The 26,586-nt window shown below is 39.5% G+C and overlaps 2 protein-coding genes and 1 non-coding gene across 3 annotated transcripts; 1 reads left to right on the forward strand and 2 right to left on the reverse strand.

The window, feature by feature from the left end:
• Positions 1-3,860: 3,860 nt before the first annotated feature.
• On the reverse strand, positions 3,861-15,655 carry shrprbck1r (sharpin and rbck1 related). The gene is made up of 14 exons (XM_073488273.1): positions 15,008-15,655; positions 12,897-13,071; positions 11,656-11,733; positions 11,257-11,398; positions 11,056-11,146; positions 10,603-10,930; positions 9,384-9,484; positions 9,025-9,195; positions 6,993-7,153; positions 6,674-6,785; positions 6,394-6,573; positions 6,029-6,127; positions 5,447-5,590; positions 3,861-5,220 (listed from the first exon to the last, which is right to left on the reverse strand). Exons 1-14 carry the CDS (start codon positions 15,284-15,286, stop codon positions 5,140-5,142), a joined length of 2,142 nt encoding a protein of 713 aa, XP_073344374.1. The 5' UTR covers positions 15,287-15,655; the 3' UTR covers positions 3,861-5,139.
• A 1,414-nt stretch (positions 15,656-17,069) lies between these two features.
• On the reverse strand, positions 17,070-17,142 carry trnar-ccg (transfer RNA arginine (anticodon CCG)). Its single transcript has one exon. It is a non-coding gene; the product is annotated as a tRNA-Arg (tRNA).
• Positions 17,143-21,091: 3,949 nt separating this feature from the next.
• Positions 21,092-23,500, forward strand: prlh2 (prolactin releasing hormone 2). The gene is made up of 3 exons (XM_073487781.1): positions 21,092-21,174; positions 21,584-21,771; positions 23,298-23,500. Exons 2-3 carry the CDS (start codon positions 21,606-21,608, stop codon positions 23,498-23,500), a joined length of 369 nt encoding a protein of 122 aa, XP_073343882.1. The 5' UTR covers positions 21,092-21,174; positions 21,584-21,605.
• Positions 23,501-26,586: the final 3,086 nt, after the last annotated feature.

The raw sequence follows: 26,586 nt of genomic DNA on the forward strand, positions 1-26,586 counted from the left end.
ATGGTTACAACAAGTTTTGGGTGCAGCTCCCACAGTTTGACGCTCCTGTTGTCATCATCCCTCTGGTTTGTCGGCCATTGTGCAATGACAGCTTGTGAGGAGTCGTTTAATGAAGACATTTTCCTTTTTCGAATACCTTGTTAAATAAGTGTATGTATTGATTAACTTTAATTACATTTTCTCACACTCAAATTATGATTTCCTGTCAAAACAAGCCCAAAAGTACCAGATCTGTGCACTTTTTCCACCATGGCCCTTCAGTGATTCCTTCATTGACTTGTGTTGATAGAAATGTGTGTGTATATGTGTGTTTTAACAGACTTCCCTTTCTGAAGTGTTTACAGACTGCCCAATGTGATCTTGGGGGGCAGAGTGGCTGAGACAGAGACACCATTCACCCTTTTACAAGACACTGTTCAACACCATCAACATGATTTTGAAGCTGTTATTTTATGGAAAAAAGGTTAAATGTTGCTTTAACCTGATTCGAGTGTTTCTGCCCATTAAGTTTGTAATTCCCTCTCTTGTTTTAGGAGCAGTTTAACAATCAGACATGTTATGACACATGCAGATGATTCGCCACTTAAAAAGCTTCACATTAACATCACTGAGGTTAGAAAAATGTCACAATGCACAGCGTCACTTCAGATGTCCCAGTGTTTTATTGAATGCGACACTGAACCAGTTGAATTGAGACAGTAAGGTGACACAGTGAGCTCAGCGGACTGCTGCGAGGCTGCCTTGGTGTGGTTTGGTCGACGTCCTCTCTCAGGGCCGTCAGGGGCACAGGAGGAGTCCTGCCCTATGACATCAAAACAAATCATTTTCAGTCCAATTCAAACCTCTACTTAAACCTTGAATACTTGACTTCTCCTATTAAGTGTTGGCCTGCAGACTAAATCATCTCTAAGTTATCATAGACATTAACATTTAACATTTATCCGTCACAGGTTATTTTAGACAAGGAAAGATTTACAGGCTCCATCTTTGACTCTAGCGTAGCAGACTGAAACACAGGCGACCACCGCTCTCCAGCCTCTCCTGGAGCTGTCCCTCCAATCTGGTCCGGAGTACGTGTTCCTGGTCTCTTCTGTTTTCTTCCACAGTGATCGGCAGCAGCTCAGGGTGAAAGAAAGGTAAGAGAAGAAAAAGACAGATCATTGTCAGCATTAGTCAAGTATTAGTGTATTTATTGGCAAAGTGACATTATGTGGATAGCCAGGTTTACAAAATAACACACATTGCTTTGTCTGTAAATTTTAGCACATTCTAAGTAACTTCAGAAGCTTGGACTCACCGTTTTAGTCCACAGTGAACAGCAGGAGCTCGGGTGATGGAGAAAGAGAGGGAGGGGGAAAAAACAGTAGTATTAGAAGTTATCTTTGAGGTAAAGCGGACAGTATTCAGCTAGTTTGCACAATATTTGAGGTTACTTTCTCAAGGAATCAGAAGCTCACACTCACTTTTTTTCATCCACAGAGAACAGCAGCAGCTCGGGAGATGGAGACAAATTATTGATTAGTTATTAGTGTACAGTGTGCAGCTAGTATACACAATAACAGACATTAGTCTGTCTTTATATTATAGCTAGGTCAGGAGATGTTCTTACCTTTTTCGTCCACAGTGAGCTGCCGCGGCCCATGTGGAGGAATAAGAGAGGCAACAGTATATAATAGTTAGTAAGACAGACAGACTTTGAATGACTCAGTAAATGGTATGTGTGGGTTATAGTATGTGGCAGGTTCAAAAGCTTGTACTTACTTTTGTCAGCTGGAGAATAAAATAGATGGTTAGTAAGACGTCTTTGAATAGTTAAATAAGTGATATTATGATATTTGCTAACAATTCAGAGGCTCATTCTTACCTTTTTGAGCATATTGAGTCAATTGAAGGAGCTAGTAGACGATGTCCTGTCAGGGTTGGTGGGTTTTTTCCAGGTTGTCCGAGCTGCCTAAACTGCTCCTCTAAAACTTCCCCCAGGGAGCTTAACTTTTGTTTACATGTTGTTTACATGTTCCACATGTTCTCCATGGAGCAGATAATATTATGTTTTTTTGGCATTATTCGAAAAAGGGCCTAGTAGCCATTTTTTCCCTAAAATTTCGATGCCAAATTTGATACATTTGAGGCCCTCAAACAAAAGTAACAGTATTTTGAAGTCACTTTACAACTGTTAACACATTCCTCACCTGTCCCGGGACTTTCAGTACATTCTCACCATCTAAAAATCATTTTGCACCGAAAAAACGTCGAGTGTCTGCCAAAACTGATGTTTCCTCAAAGGTCAACTAAAATTCTGTCAACGCCCTGTCTGAATATTCACCAGTTTACCATAATCAAATGCAAAGGTTAAACTGAAACACATTTCTAAGCGTCTAAGAAGGTTAATAAATACATTCGGTATAATAATAATAAAAGATATCTTACCTGCAAAGCCACTGATCCACCGTCCGACTCTGGGCAGCAGGTGCCTCGCCACAGGGGGTCCACGAGAAGCCGTGTTTCCAGCAGATACAGGTTGTCCACTTGTTGCAGAAGTTGTCCTTATATTCAGTAATCCAAAGGTTGTGTCTCACAAGAAGATTTCCAGGTAATCCAAGATTTTAACTTTCCAACAAACAGGATCGCAGCAGGTCGACTTGTGTCAAGTTCACGTTCAAGTGAGAAATGAATAATCCCTGCAGTGTTTACAGCTGGTTAGCGTTCTGTTTCCATAGCTTTCACTGTGTGCGTGATCGATTGAGAGAGATGATATGAAGCAAATTGATATATTTAGTCCTCGTGCAACTGATAAAACATGAAAATAATGTTTAATTCAGACCACATTTGGTACAAAAGATGTTACATGTCAAAAACTACCATAAAAATACTACATAATAATATTATGTTTAACTTTCACTGGGTTACATTTTTCAACCAACATCAGTCCTGATAATAACTTAATATACTTAATAATACATTTGTTTACATGATGTCACTGTTTCATTTTAAATGAAAAAAAGGGTTATTTTCTATATTCTTAATATATAATATTTTTATGGCAGTTTTTGAGATGGAACATTTTTCGTACTAAATGTGGTCTTTCATCATTTGCATGAGGGTAATGTTTTATTTTGAGCCAACGCCCCCTATAGGACAAAAGGGAAATAGCATGTATTCGGCCTGTGGGCCCTACAGTATCTAGTGGAAAATAGTAAAAATAACAAAAACTCATCCAGGACCACAGAATGAAAGCCTGATTTCATGCTGTAATGACAGTGGGATGAAAACAAAAAGTTTGAATGGCTTTTAATGGTACATTAATTATTGACATGTCAATAAAGCTTTTTTGAATTGAAATATTTACACTGGGTTTTTTGTGAGCCTACATTGGGTGTTGCTGTGTGATGTGTGATGTGTTTGATCTTTCATTGGATCAACAGACTGACAGACACTCCTGATGTGTCACTATAATGATGAACACGCACAGACAGGCCACTACAGCTCAAACCATCTTGACCTAGAGCACAGTTACAACGTTCAACCCAGAATGAACCATGTTCACCACAACTGACATGACAGGGCTTTCAACTAGGGTGCTTTATATAATCTGATTTGAAGAGTATGGAGAGTTGTAAGGGCCAAAATATAAATAAATATATAAACACATAAAAAATGGTATGATTAAATAAATGAATAAATACACAACTATACAACAGCATGCTTAAATAAATGAATACAAAAAATATTAAATGTAATGCTTAAGTATTTCCTAAATTGTGTATTACACATTAGCATATGTTAAAGTTTAGCTAGTATGTCACTTAGCTTGCTAGCATTACTTCAACATTCAATTAAAACATGAGAAAACACACAAAGAAGGTGTTTAAAGAGTATTTATTGATAATTAAGGCACAACAGTACATCAGCAACACAGAGCTGATATTTGAACACAAGTAACAGTGAAGACTTATTCGTGGCTTGTCAGTGACGGGCAGTAGTGTAGTCGACTTTATATGGAGTTAATCTTTTTTTTATTATCATTCTGGGTAACAGAGACAGAAAGTGCAGCTGGTGAGGCTAGTCGCTTATCCTGGTCAAGGTCATGCATGATACATTGTTAAATCACATCAATGTGTTTAGAATAACAAATCCATGCAATGATGAATTATAAAATACTCCAAAGGTTACCGTGGATATAAACTTTTCACATAACTGGGAAATAGTATTAAGTATGCTGGCTGATATCACCTTATGCACCCTATCATATTTGAGTTCCTTCACAGAAATATGAGCTTATGTGTTTACATGTGCCTTCTCTTACAGAACCCGTTCAAGTATTGTGATTGACCTTTAACTATTAATCAATACACTGTGCTTTTAATTGACAATGTCATCATGCATCACTCAGCTGGTCAGCAGTACCACAGTGGCCTCTGTACCCACCCCTGTCAGATACAGAAGCATGTGAGAGATGAACTCATGTAAACAGCCTGCTTCAACTCATCAATCACACACATTTCAAACCTCTTTGGCGACACGGTGCGCATGCAGTCCAACTATCACACTGACACAAAAAATATAATCTTCCATAGCTATACACTAGTTTGTTCTATCTCTATGCAGAAAAATTGCATATCAAGGACACAACGATTTTGTCACGTTTCCCAGAAAACGTCTCCATAAACACCCGGTACAGCTTTTGTGCACAAGAATAAGGCCACTTCAGTTTAATGCAATGCATCCTGGGATGTAACTACCAAAACAGAAAAACAACATGCCTGTATTGCTTCATTTGCAGTGCAGTTATTAAAAAAAGCACCACATGCAATAAGAGTTAACACTCTCTCCCTGCATACTTTTAACCACTCTTCTCATCATAACAGTCAGACGTGGTCATTTAATCCACACTGAACACTGTCTTGTTAAACATCACACAGCCTGAGGCAGAGCTAAATGTCAACATATAGTTTCTGTTATTCTGATTGCTGAGAGAAAACTGAGAAATGTCTGGAAAAAGAAGGATGCATTAAAAGTAACAATCCTGTGCAGTCAGTTTTGGCTTAAATATACTTCCCCCTCTTTTCCCTATTTGAGAGAATAGTTTATTTCAAGTTGAGTCTTTCGTTCCCTTCTACAATCCGACCACTCTTGAGCTTCTCAGTGGCAGTTTTGGCATTTAGGGTGGCATTTCTGATTATTGACGTTGCAGCGACATCCTCCACTGGTGTCACCGGGACCCTTGGAAAGGATCAGAATAAGAGTTAGCAAACATTTGAGTTATGTTGCAAATAAAAAGCGTTTCTTTAACTATTAATCCTACCAAGGTTTATGAATGATACTTCCATTCCATAGACACAGAAAGTGGCTCCTGGACCACAGTGAAAAAATCCTGAGGGTGTTCAGGATCTGGTAGGTACATTAGGAAAGACACGTGCCATGAGGAAACGAAAGAAGGATTTCTTACTCTGGGCCCCCAGCGGGGTCCTCTGGTCACCCAGCAGATCTCAGTGTGACAGACGGTGCAGCGCAGCCAATCACATCCATCCCTCTTCTGCACAATGATGCCACACTGGGGGCAGTGCATTGCCTCTCCCGACTGCACAAGAGTCTGTTTGAGAAAGAAATCGGTGTGAGATGGAGAACAGACTTTCAAGAGGAAAGAAGACAGGACATGAGGTGAGAGGATGTGGTAGGTGTAAGTTTCTGTTTCGTCTGTAAACGTGGAAAACAAAGTTCTGCTGATACTGTACATGTAATAGTAGAGCTGCAACGAATGATCTATAAATTGTAAACTATTAAATAAAACACCAATTATTTTGTCCATCTATTTCAGTATTTAATGATCTATTCCAGCTTCTTAAATATGAATATTTTATGGTTACTTTACTCCTCAATCACAGTACACTGAACATCTTTGGGTTGTGGACGTCAACTTGGGCTTTGGGAAACACTGAATGACATATTTTATCGCTTTTCTGACATTTTGTAGCTCAAACAACTAAATTAAATTTAATTGACAATGCCAATAAATAATATTGCAGACCACCTTGAGGAGTTGTGTCGTCCTCCTGGCAGCAGAGTCATTTATAGCGCGGGCTGCCAGATCATCCTGGTATTGCTTACAGTTCATTCCCTCGTGGATAGACTAAAAGTATAGAGGATAGAGAAAAGAAAAAGTGAGGAAGTGAAGAAAATTGCATGTTTTCAACTTAATTAACAATATGTGAGTACTCCCACATGTATAGACTCACTTGTTTTCATGAATTAGCTCTGACTAATTGATTAGTGCAAGGTACAATCTTTACCCCCATTTGTATGATGGTTGTGTGTCTCGTGTTTTACACCAAAACAATTGCCAGGAATATACTATACATGTGCTATATGTGTGTATACACTATATAAACGTCATACCTTGCAAATCAGGCAGTTGTGTTTCCTGCAGACGGGGCAGTGGAAGACATTGACTGTGTCCTCGTACACACACCAGCCCAGACAGTCTGGTGTGGCACAGTGGTAGCTGCCCTCACATCGAGACTCGGCCACCGACAGGCCTCTTTGCAGCCAGCGCTCATACTCCTCTGCTGGCACCAACTGTACAGGAGAAAGGGACAGAAGTTATGGAGAAGTAAGATTTATCTACATATCAGCCTGAAGCATCGGAGTAAATACTGTATTTGTTGGTGTGACTCACGGCTCTAATCTCCCTCTCCTGCAGGGAGCGGTCACAGGAATACGTGTCATCTCTGTAGGGACAAGACACCTCCGGCTCCTCACTCAGCATGATGACTGAGCGTAAGCACTCTCTGGGCAGGCAAACACACAAACATACAGATACTGAAGCATGAGAAACATACATGTTCAATCAGGCTAAAAGAAACATATTTCTAATCCAATCCAAAGAAGAGGTGAAGCCCCTCTATACCTGCTTCTGTCCCCTTTTCCCACCACCTTTCCACCAATTATGATGTATCTTCTCTCCATTGTTTTCCCCACCATCTCCTGAATCCTACCTGCAGAAGCAGTGGAGACACTCCCTCAGCAGGACCCCCTCTCCAGGCTGCAGGTCCATGTAGCAGATCCTACAGTCCACAGGCTCTGGGTTAGGCAGCAGGTCCTGGCTGTCCATCATCACCAGACGGGCAAAATTCTCCCGGCGCTCCACCTCCCTTGCCTGACACAAGGGGTGGTGTTGTTTGAAGCATTAAAGGAATATTCCTTAAACCGTTCCCTTACAGTTTTTGTTACAGGGACACAGTGAGATTGGTAATGCATACAATTGTAAAAAAAAAAAGGCCACAGTTTAGGGATGCACGTTATAGATTTTTTCCCCAGCCAATACAGATAATTACGTGCAATTCATGGCCAATACTGATAAGATATCAGCCTCAAACACACACACATGCAAACACACTCTCTGTGTAAAAACATTTTATTTTGATCTGTTTCACAGAGTGTATATAATTAACAGTGCAAAAATCAACAATCAGGCTAATACATTCAATATGTGGTGACCTCCGCTCTTTGGGACTTAATTAAAAAGGCACTTAACGCTGAAAGTCAACAGCGACCATCATTATAATGAAAATCAGTCAAAATGAGGAAATTCATTCAGTCTTTACCTTCTCACTAGAGTTTGACCAGTTTAAATGGGGAAGGGCTTTTACCAGGAAGCAAGATTAGTGGGTTAGCCAGCTATCTTAAGGCTTCACTTAGGTTTTCTGCTATCATGAAGCAAAATTGCTGAAGGATAACGAGCTGTAGATATTCCTACCCTTCCTATTCCGACTTACTACCTTTCCACTCCTCTCCACTCAACTCTCTACATTGGCAGTGATACATTGGCTGATATACGGACATTTTTTGCATTGATCTCTTAAAAAAAAGTAGGTTTCATATCGCCGCATATCGGACAACATATACGCCAATACTAATATCTCCTGATAATATCGGCTAACTGACATATCAGGCTCCACAAAAAACATAAAAAACTTGCCTCATACTGACATATATAATAATTCCTGCAATTTTTTCCTGGCATTTCTGCAGCTTCCTCTCATATACTACATCGTCATGTTTAGATTTTATTTTATCACTTTCTGCTGTCACTGTAACTGAATTAACAACTCTGCCTCTTTCAGATGAACACACTTGTTCTTGGATATAAAACCCCTACAGTTAACAGAACCAGCTGATAACCGGCTTCGTGATACCAGGTGGCCAATGTTAACCTCAGTGAAACCAGGTAACCTCAGTAGTGCCTCACTAATTTGAACTCACTTTGCGATACCGGCCCCATGCTCAGAAATGTTTGTTATGTTTTTGTGACATTAGAAAACTTCAACTTAAAAAAAAATCAACTGTTCTCATACAGAGTTTCTCTACCGTCTCATGAACGTGCAAAACACTGGGGGCAGCACCACCTTTATTGCTTATTTGGCCATAATAGGCTTACATAAGGCTTAAATAGGCTTCAGTGGAATAAGTGCATCTGAAATGAAATCTTTAAATTACATTCAACTTCAGGGAAGAAACAACTGAACTACACGCTTTCAATTCAAGCATATAGACGTGCATACAGAGATTGTGCTCAATGATTTACATGATCTAAAAGTGAGTGTCTGTTCAAACTGTCGGTGAATGAAACATAAATAAACATGGAGTACACGTATGTTTGTCTGTGTCTGTATGTGTTCAGTAGTCCTGGTCCAGGTTATACAGGAGTGAGTTGTTTTGAGCCTCAGCACTCCTCAGCACCTCTCTTCTCCCTTTCTCCTTCAAAAAACAAAACAAAAAAAAAACAGAGACAAAAGAGAAGAGAGTCAACCTGAGAGAGCCTGTAAATCTGAATTCAAATCTCAACTTGAAATCAATTTCATGTTTCGCTCTCCTGAGTTTTTTTTTTGGAAAAATTTGGAGTCTTGTGTTGTCTTGCAGCTTGTTGAGCAGTACGCCAAAAAATGTTTTTTATGTGTATGATTTTATATGTAAGACTGTAGGTGCATGGTATGCTCAGGGGTACAGCTGTGAGTGTGTTTTTTATACCTGCTGGTACTGTCTGATAGCCTCCTTCTCCTGCTGGATTCGTCGGAGTTCCAGTGGGTCAGGTCGGTATCCTCCTGGGATGACATAGTTCTCGGGCCGGTTTGTGCTGCAGATCTCACAGCCCGGCCGTGTGGGTTTGTTAATGTAAGTGCAAGACGGGCACGACCAACCCTACGGCACAGAGTGGTGCTTTTAGTCTCTGCTTTCAGCTGAGATGAATCCTTTTCATTATGTCTATTACAGATGTAGCACTAAATGCAGCATACGTCTTATCAATTGTCATGTACTTATAATAACAGAACATAAACTTTTTCTAACAGTGTGTGAATGAAAAAAGCACCACAGTTGATGTCTGTTACCTGTGTGGAGGCTGTTTTGGAGCTCAGTGCTTCATTGAGTTGAGGCATCTCAAGGTTGATGAGATCTCTGATCTCACTGATGTTTCCTCTCTCTGACCCACCTGAAACATTCAAGGAGAAATAAATACACACCTGCAAGTGAATATATGCACCCATTAAGCTTATGTGTGAATGCCTTTGTGTCTCTACATATGTAACCCTTGATATATATACCATAAAAAAGTGCAAACCCTCCCAAAAATAGATCTTTGTTAGAGATAAGCACAGTCTGTTCTACTGACCTCCTTTGTTTTTATTTTTTTGTATTGATTAAATCCATAAAAATGTTAACAAGAGTTTATTACACATATTTTAAATGGGTCTTTTCTTACTTCATCCATTCCTTTGTTTAACTTTAAATTCTTGTGTGTCTGGTCATAACATTAAGGCAGAACTGGAAATTATGTCTAGCTTGGGGCAGTGATTTTACATTCAGTTTTGGTAGAATTAAAACATTTTTGAAAGAACTAAAAGGACTTAGGTGTTATAAAGTCATGCCAGAATAACTGACCACACTGTTCTCTAAAAAGGCCAACTGGCAAAGGTTAACTTTTTCTACTTCCCACTACTACTACTGCTCTTTACGCTTAGTTAAGCCCTGTTAAAACTCAACCACCCGCGGGACATCTGGCTACTTCGCCGACCTTTACAAACACAGCTAAGCAAATAGGCAAACTCCTCAGTTAAAGTGTATAGTCATGCCAGTTCACCAATACAGTGTCTGGGAGTTTCAGTTGTGCATCAAACTCCAAAAAAACTGTCTCTTAATCCCTAGATCCATTTCAGTAACATATGTAGTCAAAAACACAGTATTCCATGATAAAATGGTGATAAAATGAAAAAAAAAACAAAAAAAAACTATGATCACAGATGCTCTTTCATGCTTTCATCTGTAAAAAAAAAAGACTCCTCATTTCACAGCAGACGCCATTATCCCTCTACACCGGAGATCCTGAGATGGTAGCCGTTTGAAACCAGTGGGTTTAGACTTTTCATTGGCATTAATGGTGATATGACACAAATTCCACTGGTATTACAAATTTTTGGGCACCAAATGTATCAATCCTTTATTGTGTTAGTATTTAGCATAAAGCACTAAATAAACAGGTATGTGCTCAATGAAATTGAGAAGTTAAAGCAAATCTGATCTGACAACCCACATGTTAATGCCCTCACTCACCAGTATTGCTGCTGCTGCTGGTATGGAGTCTAGGAGGTAGGGTGGTGCAAGGCCTCCTGTCCAGAGATGGGGGGCCATTTGCGGAGGTAGCAGGGAGGGGAGGAGTGGTGAGCGACAGAGATGTAGGACTGAGAAGGAGGGCACTCTCCTGGTCCTGCTGGAGGACGTGGAGGGTCAAGCGAGAATGACGGGCTGACAGGAGGTACAAGAAGGCTGTGTCGCCATTCTGATGAACCCCATATGAGGCCAGAGAGCGCTGGTCGTGGCACAGACACTGGCCGATCACCCAGCGCTGCACCCGTGGGTGAAAGCCATACTCAAGAAACATCTGAGGTGGTAGAAAACCAAGAAAAAAGGCAAATGAGATTTCTGATTTTGGGTTAAAAGAATAAAACTGACCCATCTTGATTCTATTAAGGACAAACGAAGACTAGAAGCATTCTTGAGACTAACCTGCTGTTTCAGGGCTGCAGTAGTCATATGTGGGAAAACTTTCACAGTGACGCAACAGGATGACGAAGAATCCTCAACTACAACGGCCAAGCTGTCAGATAGAATGAAACACCAGCTATTAGCCACATAGTTTGTATCAATTATTGATCACCAGTCATATTTTTACAATGTTAAAAGCAGAGTTAATAATAATGCTCCTACGTGATTTCAGTGTCTTCATAGTCTCTGGCAGAGGGCTGAATCTTGAGTGCGGCATGTTGTCGGGCAAGCGTGGCAGCAAAGACAGAAGCAGACTGCATGTCACCTGCTTCTATGGCCCGGGTCAGATCTATGCAGGTTTCCTCTACGGATGGATACACACATACAGCACACACACACACACACACGAAAAAGGATACACAAACAAGCCCACACAGGTGAACATATGAGCAAAGTGTGTGCAGAGGATGTTGCCATACCTCTAAACAGCAACTAGTGGGCCAATAATGATTCAATGAGGGGATAAAATGAGCGAAGGATGAGTGAATTAGTTACATCACATCTTTGAACAATGTCAGATAATATTTTATATATTGGCAGGGAGACATTTAGTGTACACACCTGTTCGTTGCAAGGCCATGGTGTTCTGGAGGTTGAGTCCGTCCAGGGGGCGCTGTTGACCGTTTTCCTGCGGGGCGACTGCCAATGAGAAATGTTGAAAACCAGAAGAAAACGCATTAAAACAAGTAGAAAACCGACAACAAGAAACATTCAACTTCTCACATTCTATCTAATTGTGCTCTGTCTGTAGCTGCTGACTGAAATCTAAAACTCTTCGTCTAAATTTAATAGCGTTACATCATGTAGATACCTTTAGTAAAACAGACAGCACAATAGTGGATAACAAGGTGAATATTTCCCTCTGATCTGGGATGTGTTTTTGTCATCAGAATGACACAGTGAGCACTGCTAGCTCATTTATCTAATGCATCATCATAGAGGAAGCAGAGCAGTATACAGATGTAGGTTACACCAGAACTACAGGGACTGTAGCTTCATAATCCATTTAGTTGTTAAACTGAGATCTGTTAACAAAAAGGCTTCTGTGTTTGCTGCCACAGGGATAATGTGTCTGTTATGCCAGCACTTCCAAGACTGATTCCACAAACTTTTTGGTTTGTAAGCCATGCAGGCAAGTCAGTCCAGAAAAATACACAATTCAGCCTCTTGTACAGAAATTTAGGCCTGAAAGCATAAATCTATGAAGCTGCCCAGACTAATCATTCTTCTACATATTCCTGAAGTATCCCTTTATGCGTGCCTTAGCTCTATTCCTGACGTCTCTTCTTCTTCAGAGACGTTCTTATGTCAGCTTTACTATGTTAAGTTAGTTGAAAAATATTAGTCTGAGTTTGTGTTATACTCACAGCTGCCAACTTATAGTCGTCGATAGTTCTTAACTGCACAATTTTTGTATAAATACCAATATGGCGTCCAAAATGGTCGCAAAAGCTGTTTTATTAAAACCATTTTTTTTATCTTTCTACAATAAGTAAGCAAAAACCAATCTACTGAAATTCCCTCTGAAGCCAAAATATGAAGCTCAGTTACAGCAGTTGAGACTGACAACAGTGATGTTAACAAGCATTGAGCACAGCAATGAAAAGCTCTTTTATTTGCATGAACAAATCAATACGCTAAGCTCAATTAGCACAAACTAAGTTCACTACAGGGCAAACAAAGTCCACCAACTGAGAATACACAACAGACAAGAGTCTGTTACAAAGTACCTTTTTCTTAATCTTTTTGCTGTGGTTGTTATCTATAAGAACAGTGAGTACTTGGCTGCAAGGAAGACTGACCTCTCTGTGCTTCTCTTAATGAAGACATCACCACGGTAGCCCACTCCTGGGCCTCGGTCTCGCAGCGGAAGTTAAAGCTGATGCGGTCATGTGGTGGCGCCACTAAGCTCAGCTCGTGGCACTTTGGTGACTTCACTTCATAGTTTACTGTCCCCAGATCAAACTCAGCGATGGTCTGAGAAAAGAGGAAGAGAGAAATCTGAGGGGTGCCTTGATGATTAATACAGCAAAGTTTTCAGATTTGTATGCATTTTTCTTTTAATATATATTAATTGTACTGATAAATTATTGCGCCGGTGTTTGGAAATGTATATTATTGCCTATTTATCGGTACTGGTGAAATACTAGCCGGTATGTAGAGACAATAATATGAAGCCAAATTGCCTTCATTGACTTAACAAGCACAGTATTTACAAACTGTGGTCTACCAATAAACACAGAGAAAAAGAAGAAGAAGAAGAAGAGCCACACATTGTAGACTAGAGAGCCAAAATGTCATTGCAGGTGAGGACATTTTTTCAAGGTTCCAGAGGAAAACAAGACAATTGCAATTTTCTATTCATGTTCCACAAGTTTTAAAACAACAAATCTTATTAAAGATATGGAATATTAAATCATCCATCTTTAATCACTACACCATAGCCTTTCTTACTCTCAGATGTGCATAAACTACAGGTCACTTCTTTTTAAAATACTGTTCTTCTTATTGGTGTTGGCTGAAAAAGAAAATATCGATATTTGGTTTTGTATTTAGTTTTTTCTTGTGAAACACTTATCAGTTTAACCTCCTCAGCCCTGCAAAAAAAAAAAAAAAAAAAATTTGAATATGCCTTTATTTACAACTTGTAATGAGAGGTCATGCACAGACGTTGCTTCGTATTACAAGCAATGCTAAATATACCAACTGGGCTAAGTGGGCAACTGCTCCATGGCCCTCAACCTCACGTCTCCAGATTAATGCCATAGTGTCTGAGGTTGTTCTAAGATAGTTTGATAATATGCACCAAAAAGAGCATTGTAACACAATCTTAAAGCCCTGTCTTTTAGAGGCATAATTAATACCTGTATTATTTCACTTGACATTACGCTATGAGTTGCATAATCCTGAATAAACAAACAATGCTGAAGCAAATTACCCAAATTAATGGACACACAGCAAACCTTGGACCAGAAGAGACACAGCAGATATGAATGGAAACATATCTGCTTCTCTTGGCTGATACCGATAAGATCACTGATAATTTTACATCTTTGTATTTTTAAAATCAAGTTTCATAACCTGTAGTTTATTCACACCAAAGCAAAGAAGGCTGAAGACAAGGAAGCAATATAGCTCTGTATTATCGGTTCAAATTTCACTGATATAGATAAATACCAGATGATATGAATCCCCAAAAATTGAGCTGATAATTTATCAGTCTGATATATATTGTGCATCCCTACAAAAAATAGTCAGGCACAGGTATGTTTAAAGGTAACAGGTCACAAAAATAATGCACAGAAAGTGAGCTTGAGGTCCACAGCTTGAAGGGTAACTCCACCAATTTTACACATGGAAAGGTCTGTTTACATTGCCTCCAGTGATGTCAATCAGTGGCTAAGTTGCGTTGTGGGTAATGTAGGCAGCAAGTTTTGAAAAGTAAGAACAATGCGTGGAATAAAAAAATTGATATCTCTGCTTCTGCTTTATCGATTTTGATCATTTGTTTTAAAACTATCCATAATGAGTCCAGCAGTATTATAGTGGTGCAACGCCAGACCAGTGGATTGCTCATCAAAATTGGCATGAGTGACATCAGTGGAGGCAATCAGGATAACAGATTACATGTAGCCTCCTCTGGAGCCACAAAAGGCTTGATACTACTTTTCCACATATGCAGTTGTGCTCCCCAAGACCTGTAAACACACTTTAAACATGTGAAATTGGTGGAGTTACCCTTTAATCTGGCCCTGACAAGAACCCAGTCAGTTTGGGAAACATTACTCTATTTGGTCCCCGTTAAAAAGATATCCCAACACATTTGATCTTTATACTGAGTATTGAGATATCTAGCATAAGAGAGTTTATCGCACACAAGCCCAACAACACCACCGCGGTGCCCTGAACTCACCACGCTCCGGCCAGTCCCGCTGCTGTCCTGGAGCGACAGCCGGAATTCCCCGGATTTCCCCGGGTCCATGCTGAGCTGCAGGCGGAGTGACTCATCACCTGCTCCCGGAAGACACAGCGGTCGAATACCAGAATGGCACACCGACACCCGAACCGACATGAGGACGGTCTGGCAGCCGAGTTGTGACTGCGAGGCCCCATAGTGATTGGGGAGGGCGGCGGCGGCGGCGGACTGGTCCGGTGTGAAGCCAGAAGTCCAACCGCCAGAACTCAGCGACATCCTGCCGACAGACTCATGTAGAAAACAACACTAACACACGGCTGCTCCGGGTTGTTGTTCACCTCCTGTCCCACGCTGTCACCTTTCTTACATCGTTACCTCGTCGCTGGTTGTTTAATATCCACACTGACAACAGGAAGCAAGTGCGAACAGCCTCACAACTATTTGGAGCGACTTCCAAAAAAAGTGTTGAGGTTTCACTTCTCTCTTCTTCCGTTTTCGTAACAGCGTCGTTTCAGGCAGGTTTAGCGTTTCCGCTCGGCTGCGAAGCGATAACAACAATCTTCGGGATGTCCCATAGCTTTCTGACAACAAGGTTGTTGACAATAGTTTGATTCTGGTGACGCTGAGTGTGTTGTTGTTGCGTATGCTTTCACTTCGTAGTGCGCATGCGTCGCGTGTGGGGTGACGTATACCGTTGTAATATTCATGAAGGTTGCTGCTGCTTTAAATGATTGATGAATGATTAGCTTGGTTAGCATGTTAGCTTTAGGTCATCATGCTGTCCCTCAGAGGAGTTTTTTAAACATGTGGCTGCAGAAGTCATTTGGTATCATCTACAGTACGTGTGTGTGTGTGTGTGTGCACATATTTTACCACAAAGGGGCAGCAAAGCATCCCAAATACACAAAGATCTAGGCCAGCTGTATATCTTCCCTTTTTCCTCCTAATAATTCTGCTGACATCTGTTTTTGACATCTTCATAACAACATTTGACAAGACATTCAATCAGCTAAAAAAAAAAAGTGCTCACAAAAATATAAAGCAATTAAAATGATCACAACATGCATATATGCACAGTATATATACTGTGATGGAATGTAACTAAGTACATTTACTCAAGTACTGTGCAATTTTGAGGTCGTTTGCTTGATTTTTTCCATTTTCTGCCGCTTTTTACTCCACTCCACTACATTTTGGAGGCAAATATTGTGCTTTTACTACTTTTATTTAATAACTTTAGTTACTAGTTACATTGCATACTGCATACTGCAGGCTGCATTTTCATTTGAAATTAAGCTATTTCATCGGCAATCAAATTTAAAAAACAAAAAACAAAACACTGATTCTGATAATCAGATAAAATACTGAATACTGGAACCGATAATTGGCCCGGTGGATAATTGGTTGAACCACAGTAGGTATAAATGTAAATGTAGGTCATTTACTTGTACTTTTCATACTTAAATACATTTATTACGAGAAAAATTACTTTGGATATTTAAGTATCCTAAAGTACTTCTACTACATGCTCAAGTACAATTCATAGAGTGTGACTTTCACTTTCACAAAAGTAATATTTTTACACGATATCTTTACTTTCACTTAAGTATTTGTACTTCAGACATTTGTTTATCTTCACAAAGTCATCTGTCAGACAAACAAAAGGCATATAATGGTAATTCTGTCATTAGCAAAATATATAATTTGTTTTTACAGCAGATAATTTGACCAGTCACAGGATATTAATGATGGCTCTATTCCAATCTGGTGTCTCATGATATGTGTGTCAACATGCTCAGTAGTTGCACCCTTAAAACCAAAGCAGCTAAATTGAATTTAGTTAACTCATTGATTTTATTATTTACCTGTGCATTCCCTTAATTGTCTTGTATCTTGCACTGAGGAACCAGTCAATTATCCTTGCAATGCAGTTGACTTCATGATTGTATCATCAGCTAAGTAGCTACATGATGGGAACTACACTGTGCATTGTTGCAGTATGATGTTGGTGTAAGGATGCTGAGGATATATAAACATCATAAATTATGTGAGATTAACACGACCCAGATGGGACTTGAACCCACAATCCCCAGCTCCGGAGGCTGATGCCTTATCCATTAGGCCACTGGGCCACAACAGCCTTATTGATACAATGTTGAATTACTGTGCCCATGTCTGTGGACCGGGCCTATTTACACACAGTACATGGTTCAAGGTTAATTTATTTTTCAATCTACAACACAGGGTTACTCAAGTTGTAGTCCCTACAGTACAGTCTGTAAGTATAATCTTTATGTCCCAAAGCAGAGCCTTTTCTATTTTTGTAAACACTGAATTCTGTGTTTGGTTTTGTGAATCACTCAGGTTCGAGGAGGAACTACTTAAACTGCAATCTAAATGCCCTTTGTTCAAAATGAGTTTCTACACCAACAGGAAATATTTTTAAATAAATTTCCCAGCTGACCACTGACTTCCCAATTGACAGTATTGATAGTTTCACAATGATGGCTTGTGAGACGTGACTGTCAAGTTTTGGTCTGTGAAACAAAAAAATGAAGCGGACGTTTCTTTCATTATCAGTAGGAAATGCAATGCTTTAAGATAGTTTCTGAATTGAATGAATTAAAACAAGTTTTAGCAAGAAATGTATGTTTTCTTTTCATATCTATAATCTATATAGGCAGAATAAAATGTAAAATCTCACAATTTATGAGCCAGTATTGTGAAAATCCTACATTATGCGCTGTGGACCAGTGGAGCTATCACACATTTTGATGTGAGACTGGTTGGCTTTTTTAAGAAAGAGGGTCAACCAAACATGGTTAGTGAATGTATCAGCCCACTCACCCTGTGGGTCACGAATTACGAGGCAGTTAACAAAATATACTGTAGCATGTAAGGGCAGTGATTCAGACCATAAAACTTAGCTGTTAATCATTGTGCAAGCAGGGTTTTCTCAATCAATACCAGATGCCTCAGGACTCTCACGTCCCACAATAACAAGGGAATATCCTCTTTAAACTCGACAGCAGATAGTAAGACCATGCTTTTATTTCTATGAATGAAAGTTGCTCTTTAAAGATGCATAGGACATGATTCTTGCTTGTACTGTCGCGATAAGTCAAACATTTCATTCACCAAGTGTAACAAAGCAGGTAGTCTGGCAGGTCACTTCATATTGTAACTGAACCAGTTGTCCTCTGTGGCTCCATTCACAGTGGCGAGACGAAAAGATGAAGCCATTCAATCAGGTGCTGATGAGAACATGATGTCATAGTTTGAAGAGGAGGACGCACGCACTCATCGGAGGCAGCACTGTGATTAATACAACACATCTTGAGCAGGGACAATGTGGCGGCCGGACCTAGTAGTGTATTTTTTGGATCAAATGTGGCGATTTGGTAAGTTTGAAGCTGGAATGATTCAAGGACCATATACTAAAAGGTTTAATATGTAAGAATCCTGAATTATAATGTAGCAACAACTGGATGCCCCCTGCCCCCCATGTTTGAAACAAAAGTGCCCTCTAGGGTGCCCTTCCAATAGAAAAAACATAATAAAGTGCCCCCTTGGCTGCCTTTCTAGTGGAGAAACCATAATAAAGTAGGCTCTAGGATGCCCTTCCAGTGGAAAAAAGTGATACAGGGCCTTCTAGGGTGCCCTTTCTGTGGACAAAACATGGTGAAGTGCCTTCTAAGGTGCCCCTCCAGCAGAAAAAAAAATGATAAAGTGGCCTCGAGGCTGCCCTTCCAGCGAACCCAAAAATAATAAAGTGAGGGTGCCCTTCCAGTTCACTTTTAATGTATCATGAGTTTCTGCAACACTGCACACAGATGGTGCCCTTTTTTTTTTCCACCCCTGCCCCTTAAACATCCTGAGTCTGCCACTGCCTTAGTGTAACATAGTTTGTCTATGACTGAGTTCAAGGTCTAAAGAAAGAGAGAAGCCAACTTTTATCAAAGGTCTGTAACTGAGCATGTTTACAATTATTTGTCTCTAAATCTATTAATAAGCAGCACCAACAAGTCCATATTTTGCCCACAAAACAGGGATGAACTGAACTGCTTCTGAATGTGTTTTCTGCATTTTTGCACAGCACCACATGCGTCCGTGACGCCGACAAATCACACAGCGTTTTCAAATAAGGGCTCCCTTTCAAAAATCGAATTACCTTCATCCATTAAGGATTCCTTCATGTTGCCATGTGATTACACATCCTCAGGTAGTTTTCTTCTCATTATTGCAGGGCTCTGCGTCATACCATCTGATCTCAGTCCATGACAAAATTATGGCCGCCTTAATGTGTGGAGGAGAACCAGAGTGCTGCCCTAAGGGTGGAGCTGTGTACAGGCACGTACACACATGGACACACACACATACAACCTTTTACATCACACGCTCAGTAGGGATTAGAGTATAGATGATTATATTCTATGTAGGAAAAGTTTCTTTCAACTGGGTCATAAAGATTCACCCACTTAAAATACATATTGCAAGGAAACATCAAGATGAGTGTCATATTGTGTGATCTGAAATCACTGATGTTACCTTTAAAGCTGTATTCTTCTAAGTGTTATATAGCTCTATATTTCAACAGTAAACAATGTTATAGAGTGTTTGGTTGGTAACACGTGTCTCTCTTCCCGCTGGCTCATGTAGCAAAAGAGAAAAGAAATTGGCCACGGTCACACAGACGCAAATGCAGGCGAATTAGAATCCCTGCCCACTTTAACCAATCAGGACAGAGAACTTCATGAAGAAGCTTTCCTGTCTGCTCGTCAACACGTAGGGAGCAGGATCCTCCCCCGTACACGCCAAGTGAAGAAAAGAAAGAGGCAAAGAGGAGTGCCTAAAAATAAAAGAAAGCAGTCGTGTGAGTGTGGTGACGTCAGGAAGGGAAGACGATGACGAATCTTACAGCAGCTGTAATCTGTTAATTATTTTAATTACAGACATTGTAGAACAGCACATTTTCACTAGTGGAGGGCATTTTTGAAGAGGATCTTGAAGAAAAGATTTCAATAATTCATTGATTATCAAAACTATGACTTTTCTGCCGATCGACCAATTGATTAATTGACTAACCCTTGGTCTTCTCCTACAAACCTGTCGACCAAAGGTGTAAAAAAACTCTTGTATGATAGTAAAGTGAATATTTACAGAATGTTTCACTGTTTTCTGTCATTTCATGGAGAAAATAATCAACAGATTAATCTATGATAAAAAAAAGAAAGTACGGTGTGCAGGAGGTTCCTTGTTTTGACTATAAGACAAAGAAAAGCAGCACATTTCATAAAGTTGGAACCGGCCAATGTTTGGATGTTTTTGCTTGAAGCCAGTGCACTAGTCTCAACACTTGAATGAGTCAAAAAGTCACAAAAACCCCCAACAAAAATTCTACGTGAAAGGACTGAAGTTATTTATTTAACTCCTGGCTGTCTGATATATTAACTTTAAGCTGCATGGACATATTTTGAGCTGCACTGTCACATAGTATCGTGACCTTTACAAACATCGCTTTAGTCCCAGAGGCAACTTTTACACCTGAGTACATTTGACTGAGCCAACTTCTCCTCACATTGGCCTTTCACATGTGATTCATCGCTGTAACCTCTCAGTGCTTGGTGGCAACGTGTGAACTCAAAGCTGTGAATTTAAAGCTCTCATTCCTTCCTGAAAACCTGTTATTCAGAGGTGATTTTTATTAAGAAAGTTCTGGTGACAAGACCAGCCTGTTCATGAACACACCGAAGTTTGTGTCCTGCCCTGTCCCTTGTAATCAAGCTGATTGATGAAAGGCTCATCAAAAAACGCCCACCACAGTTCCGGGTCACTGTCTGACAGGCCCACTTGAGGTGCTGGGTCTCCCCATGTTCACTAATTTAAAGTTGTCCGCGTGTCATTGACTGCCTGATGGACTGCTCTGCTACGTGACAGACGTAAGGAAAACTCCAAAACCTCCTTTCTCAAAGGGAGGAGTGGGAGGAGGAGGAGATGAAGAGGAGGGGGGTAGATGCATCCTGGAGTCTGGGATCACAATGTGTGACTGACGTTCATGATTCATCATCCGAGCAGCGTGGATATATAAGGTGGAGCACACCTGCTCAATGATAACGACTTCAGACCTCCTGACAACTGACCTCAGCCGTTTACCAAAGTTCAGGGTAAGGAGCTGCTGCTTGTGGGTTTATATTACAGATGTATTTATTTTCTTTTTCAGATCCACTGTTTTAAATGCACTAGATTGAGGATATGTGTTAGGACTTTTATGAGAAAAGTATGAGCTTGAAATGGTCATAATAGTGTGTTTTTCAAATCCGAGCTAATTTATTTTATACCATAATATTCCTGCATGAGCTTCTGCTGCTTAGTAATGGGGTTTAAATGACTTAATCCTATTTCATGGGAGGTTTTTTCATCTCTTATAGCCTAAATTATGCCTAAATACAGCTTTTCTGTTATATTCAAAAGTGATTTTTAATACTCTTACCTGACTTACATATATTTTTGATGTCTAATTCTATCTGTGTAAGCTTTCCTGTGTGAGTGATACTTTACTGACCTCTCATTCAGTGCCTTGAGCGACTCACACAGCATGCTGCCCGGGAGAGCGACTGATGTCCGGCAGTGCGTCCTCCTGACGAGCCGCTGGCTGCCTGCAGCTCTGGCTCTGCTCCTCCTCCTCTCCTGCAGCCTCAGCAGCGCTCACAGCACCACGGTGGAGCACGACTTCCACATTGTTCACAATGTCGACAACAGAAGTAAGGCTTGGTTTTTATTTGTAACCTTTTAACCTAGCATTATTGTGTAAATTGCAGAATTTGTTGAAGTAGTTTAAGGAGATTTTGGTTCGATTCATGGTCTGTTTTTGACTCTTGATGGTGAGTTCAGTGACCTCCTCTTATTTTCTGTTGTTCTTTTTCCCATTGGAATTTATTGTAAGATACCTGAAAACGCCTAAATACTTTTTACCATTAGATTTAAATCCTAGAAATGGAGTATGTTGATACAGTCTGAAAACCCTCTCTGAGCCTAAATGGGGCTGAGACTGTATTTAAGTATAAGCTAGTTGTTTCAAAAGACTTCTATTCAGCTCAAAATGAGGAATATCCTCGATCAATAACTTGTGTTACACCAAAAGTGCTGCAAATAGCTATTCATTTCAAGAATGTCACTTTGTATTAGAAAGTAGTGGGGACGTAAAAGCTCAGATGAAAAAGACATTTTCTTTAACTCATCTATTGTCCATTAAAGAATAACTGTTTTCCTGCACGTCATTCACAGCGTGCTTTTGGTCCTCAGTCAAAAAGCGTTTGGTTTCAACTGCAGCTGTTGATGGAGAGCAAAGCATTTGTTCTCGTTTGTTATTTGACATTTCTTGCTGCAAGCTATTTTATAGACCATTTTTAAGAAATGATGCTTTTAAAACCTATTAAACTTTATAATACTAGTGTAAGACATAAGTAAGGTGTTTTATCTGTACTCTATATATGATGATGAATGACTTCAAAGAAAACTTAACACAATAAATGTAACACTATGTTTATAGAAGTCAGTGTCACTTCAGCGCATCTTTTATTTTCATTGAAATGAATGCGTGGAAGATTAAAGGTGCACTACGTAGTTTTGGGGAAGTAATTTTAATCGCATTTTCATTGGTTGATTTTCATGACTGAATAAACTGAAAAAACAAATTCTCCTTAAAGGACTCCTTAATTTCATTCTGTTATATATATATATATATATATATATATATATATATATATATATATATATATATATATACATATATACATATATACATATATATACATATATATATATATATATATATATATATATATATATATATATATATATACATATATATATATGTATATATATATATGTATATACACACAATACATTATACTGTAAATATTGCCTTTGTGTGTTGTTTGAATTCATTTTCCAAAACTACATAATGCACCTTTAAATACATTGAAAATCAACAAATATTTTCTCTCCATGTAGTTCCTGAACGCAACAAATCAGAATAGGGAATCAGTGATGTTCATATTGGCAACAGTGTGAAGACAAGAGACTTTACAAACACTAAAAAAACTGAAACTGGAGATGTTTTAGGTTAGAGTGATTGTTTTTTGGTTTCCTATATAAAATCAGAATACTGTTTTGCTCCTTCTTTCACCACTAAAGCATCATAAAATTATTGTTTTCTGGCATTATGTTGGTCTTGTGATCATAGTAATCACCGTCACTGCCACTAATGTACTCGTGTGCTGTCCAGGTCCAGAGATAGACCCGTTCTGGTACGTGGGACGTGGGGTGAGACCCATAGGACGCTTCGGGAAGAGGCACAGTAGCGTGGAGTCTCTGGGCAGCGAGGGGATGCAGCCTGTGGTCAGGACGTTGGCGCTGCTGCTCAACAGCATCAGAAACAAGGAGAATCTTGGGAACATGGATGTGGAGGACAGGGATTGGTTACCGTGACGGCATACATCCTCCTCTTCATCCACGAACGTCTTCATTTTTTATCCTGACTGAGGTTATGTACCCCTTTTGCTCTTCACTGTATTTCTGTCTGTTATGAGGCCTTGGTTGACCCATGAAATCACTCTCCAAATGTATCTGTACATAAAATATGCATTCTATATTGATTAATAAACCAGGATGTTATGATCTGTGTGTCTTTGTCGTACTTGCAGGTGTACAACAAATATTGTCTGTCAAACGAGAAAGTTTTCAGTTTGCAAATTTTATTCATTTCATAATACATTTGTATTTCTCAGAGTACTGTGGCACATAGAGAATCTGTATTTTTTGCTTGTTAATATTTTCCCCAACATGTCATATGGATTGCAACAAACAATTGCACATAAAAGTGAGTGGCCCTCCCGTGGAGCTGCGCACAGGGAGCCTCATTGTAGTCATTCACACTGGATTTAAACAGGAACAAAAGTAGGATTTTTGTTTTTAGCTCTGTGTGAATCTCATCATTTATCTGAGTATCTGGGACACAGTTACAGTATTAAATTAGACTTCCTGTGTGAATCCAGCCCTACAAGTCATGACAGTTATACACAGCCTCTTGCACACGACACTGAAAGATTGGTCAACTATGATTGGGCAATACACACATTATTCTATATCATATCCATCTTTTCACACATATACATATATTAACAAATTCTGTGATGATATAATATTATTCTTTTTTTTTTACATTAGAAAAATACAGGACACTGATGATTGGACCCTTGTGGCTGTGCTTCTCATGGGAACATCGATTTTGATAAAACCAGAAGCATGCTTTTTTTTTATACATCGACACCTTTGCAGAACAAGATTGACAAAAGTACAGGATCAGTGTGCAAAAACCAGAGATGTGAAAGGCTGGGATGAAAAGGTCACTAATAGAAGGGGCAGAGCATTCATTCAGAAGATCATCACACCTTTTTTTAGTTCAAGCAGTCCATCAGGAAATCCGACTCTGTTCCTTTAATGCATGGCTAACTGAGATTCGGTTGTAAGTGGTCACAGAGTGAAGAAAAAGAACCCAAAAAATGAAAGGCAGTATTCTCAAATCGAGTGTTTAAGGAGCACAAACACGCTCCCAAATGCCTGCTGTCGCCCGTGCTTCTGTAACATTTACCATCGTCATTACTCGCAAAATATCAAATGGTAAATGCAGGCATACACTGAAAGCACTTTGAGTCACCACACGTGAGAGAGTCTGATAGGACTGACTGAGGAGGGCTCCTTTGAGGAGAGAATAAAGCCTTCAATTTGCAACAATACTTCCATCAGTGGTATTGCATAAAAACGTTCAGTAAAGTACAAAAATAAATTGCTTGTAACAAAATCATGATTTCATGGCATTTGTTATACATAGCCCGTCAGACTTCATTATGTAAAAATCTTTACAGGATTTTTCTGAATGCAACAGAAAAGTTCAGACATGACCCAGCGAAGGGGAAACATGAAAAACACCTTGTTGTTCAAATTAAAGGCCACGACGTTTCGAAAGTAAACGAAGAGGAAAGAAAATGACTTTGGGTTGAAGAATACTGCATGAGGGAAGGTTGTCAGACCAAAACCTGAACATCAAACCTGTGGAGACTTGTTGAGCTGAGTTTGTCTGACATTAATCAAACCTTATTTTGACTCACTGCAATGTGTAAAAGCCCACAGCTTCCACATTAAGGCTGTAGTGCGTGCGTCTACAGTTATTTTCAGCATTTCCTTCTCTAAATAATCGGTAGAGCACTTCCCTGTTAAATCACTACAGTTTAGACATTTTGGAAATACACTTATTGACTTTCTTGTTGAGACTTAAATGGAAAAACTGATACCACTCTGTTGCCTGTACTCTAAATATGAATCTAACACCAGCAACAAGTTTACGTTGGTTTAGATTAGATTAAATGAGAAAATTGATCCCACTCTTGTGTCTGACGCTAAATTTGAAGCTATATCACCGGCCACTGGCTAGCTTAGCTTAGTTTAGCTTAGATAAAATGATAAGAATTGATCCCACTCTTGTGTCTGACGCTAAATATGAAATTAACACAGGAAATCCAGCTAGTTTATCTTAGATTAAATTAGAAAATTGATCCCACTCTTGTGCTTGACGCTAAATATGAAGCTATACCACCGGCAACTGGCTACTTTAGCTTAGTTTAGCTTTGATTAAATGAGAAAATTGATCCCACTCATGTCACATGCTAAATATGAACACTGGAAATCCAGCTAGTTTAGCTTAGTTTAGCTTAGATTAACAGAGACAATTGATACTACTCTTGTGTCTGATGCTAAAAATGAAGCTAACACCGGCAGCTGCTACCTTAGCTTAGCTTAAAGACTGAAATGAGGGGGAAACAGCCGTCAGCTGTCATTTTCTTCTGTTTAAACAACATAAACCATCTTTATTGGTGAGCTTTAGAGGTGCTGCTACGCTAATATTTTTAAAGATGCTAAATATAAAGCTACCACCGGCAGTCAGCTCGCTTAGCTTAGCTTAAGGACTGAATTGCAGGGAAAACAGCTAGCCTGGATATGTCTGAAGGGAAGAAAATCTTTTTCTATGTTTTAAAGAAAACATAACATGTTAATTGTGAGCTTCAGATTTGCTGCAAAGCTAATTTTTTAAACCTTTTAAAGAGAGTCAGGCTAGTTGTTTCCCCTGTTTTTCAGTCTTGATGCGTATCCAAGATACCATGCTACATATTTACAGTAGGTACAGATGTGCAAACTCCCTCTGTAAATCTCAGCAAAAAAGTCAATATTTCCCAAAATATCAAACTATTCTTTTAACTGTTTGGCTGTTTACAAAGAATGACAGATTTCTGTGCTTTGTGCTCCATTGTTGCCACCTTGCAATTTGGCAGTGGCAGGAAGGAAGGAAAAAAAATGTTTTGGTCCTGATACGTGCACATCTTAACACTATTTTCTGGCAATTGATTTTCTTTTTTTTTTTTTTTTTTTAAATGGTTGAAATGTCTAAGGTGTTACAATCATTCCCCAGATGAGGATTACCATCTGATAGCTGTGTGTGTGTGAAAAAGGACAATCATCCA

Source organism: Pagrus major, chromosome 19, assembly GCF_040436345.1.
Source record: "Pagrus major chromosome 19, Pma_NU_1.0".
In the NCBI taxonomy this organism is placed as follows: Eukaryota; Metazoa; Chordata; class Actinopteri; order Spariformes; family Sparidae; genus Pagrus; species Pagrus major.

Excerpts from the sequence above, each read along its gene's own strand:
- shrprbck1r (XM_073488273.1), bottom strand. The coding sequence starts at position 15,286 with ATGTCGCTGAGTTCTGGCGGTTGGACTTCTGGCTTCACACCGGACCAG. Across the intron at positions 13,072-15,007 it reads GCGGGACTGGCCGGAGCGTG|ACCATCGCTGAGTTTGATCT; the intron begins GTGAGTTCAGGG and ends CTCTTTTCTCAG. Across the intron at positions 11,399-11,655 it reads CATGGCCTTGCAACGAACAG|AGGAAACCTGCATAGATCTG; the intron begins GTGTGTACACTA and ends ATCCATCCGTAG.
- prlh2 (XM_073487781.1), top strand. The coding sequence starts at position 21,606 with ATGCTGCCCGGGAGAGCGACTGATGTCCGGCAGTGCGTCCTCCTGACG. Across the intron at positions 21,772-23,297 it reads TCACAATGTCGACAACAGAA|GTCCAGAGATAGACCCGTTC; the intron begins GTAAGGCTTGGT and ends TGTGCTGTCCAG.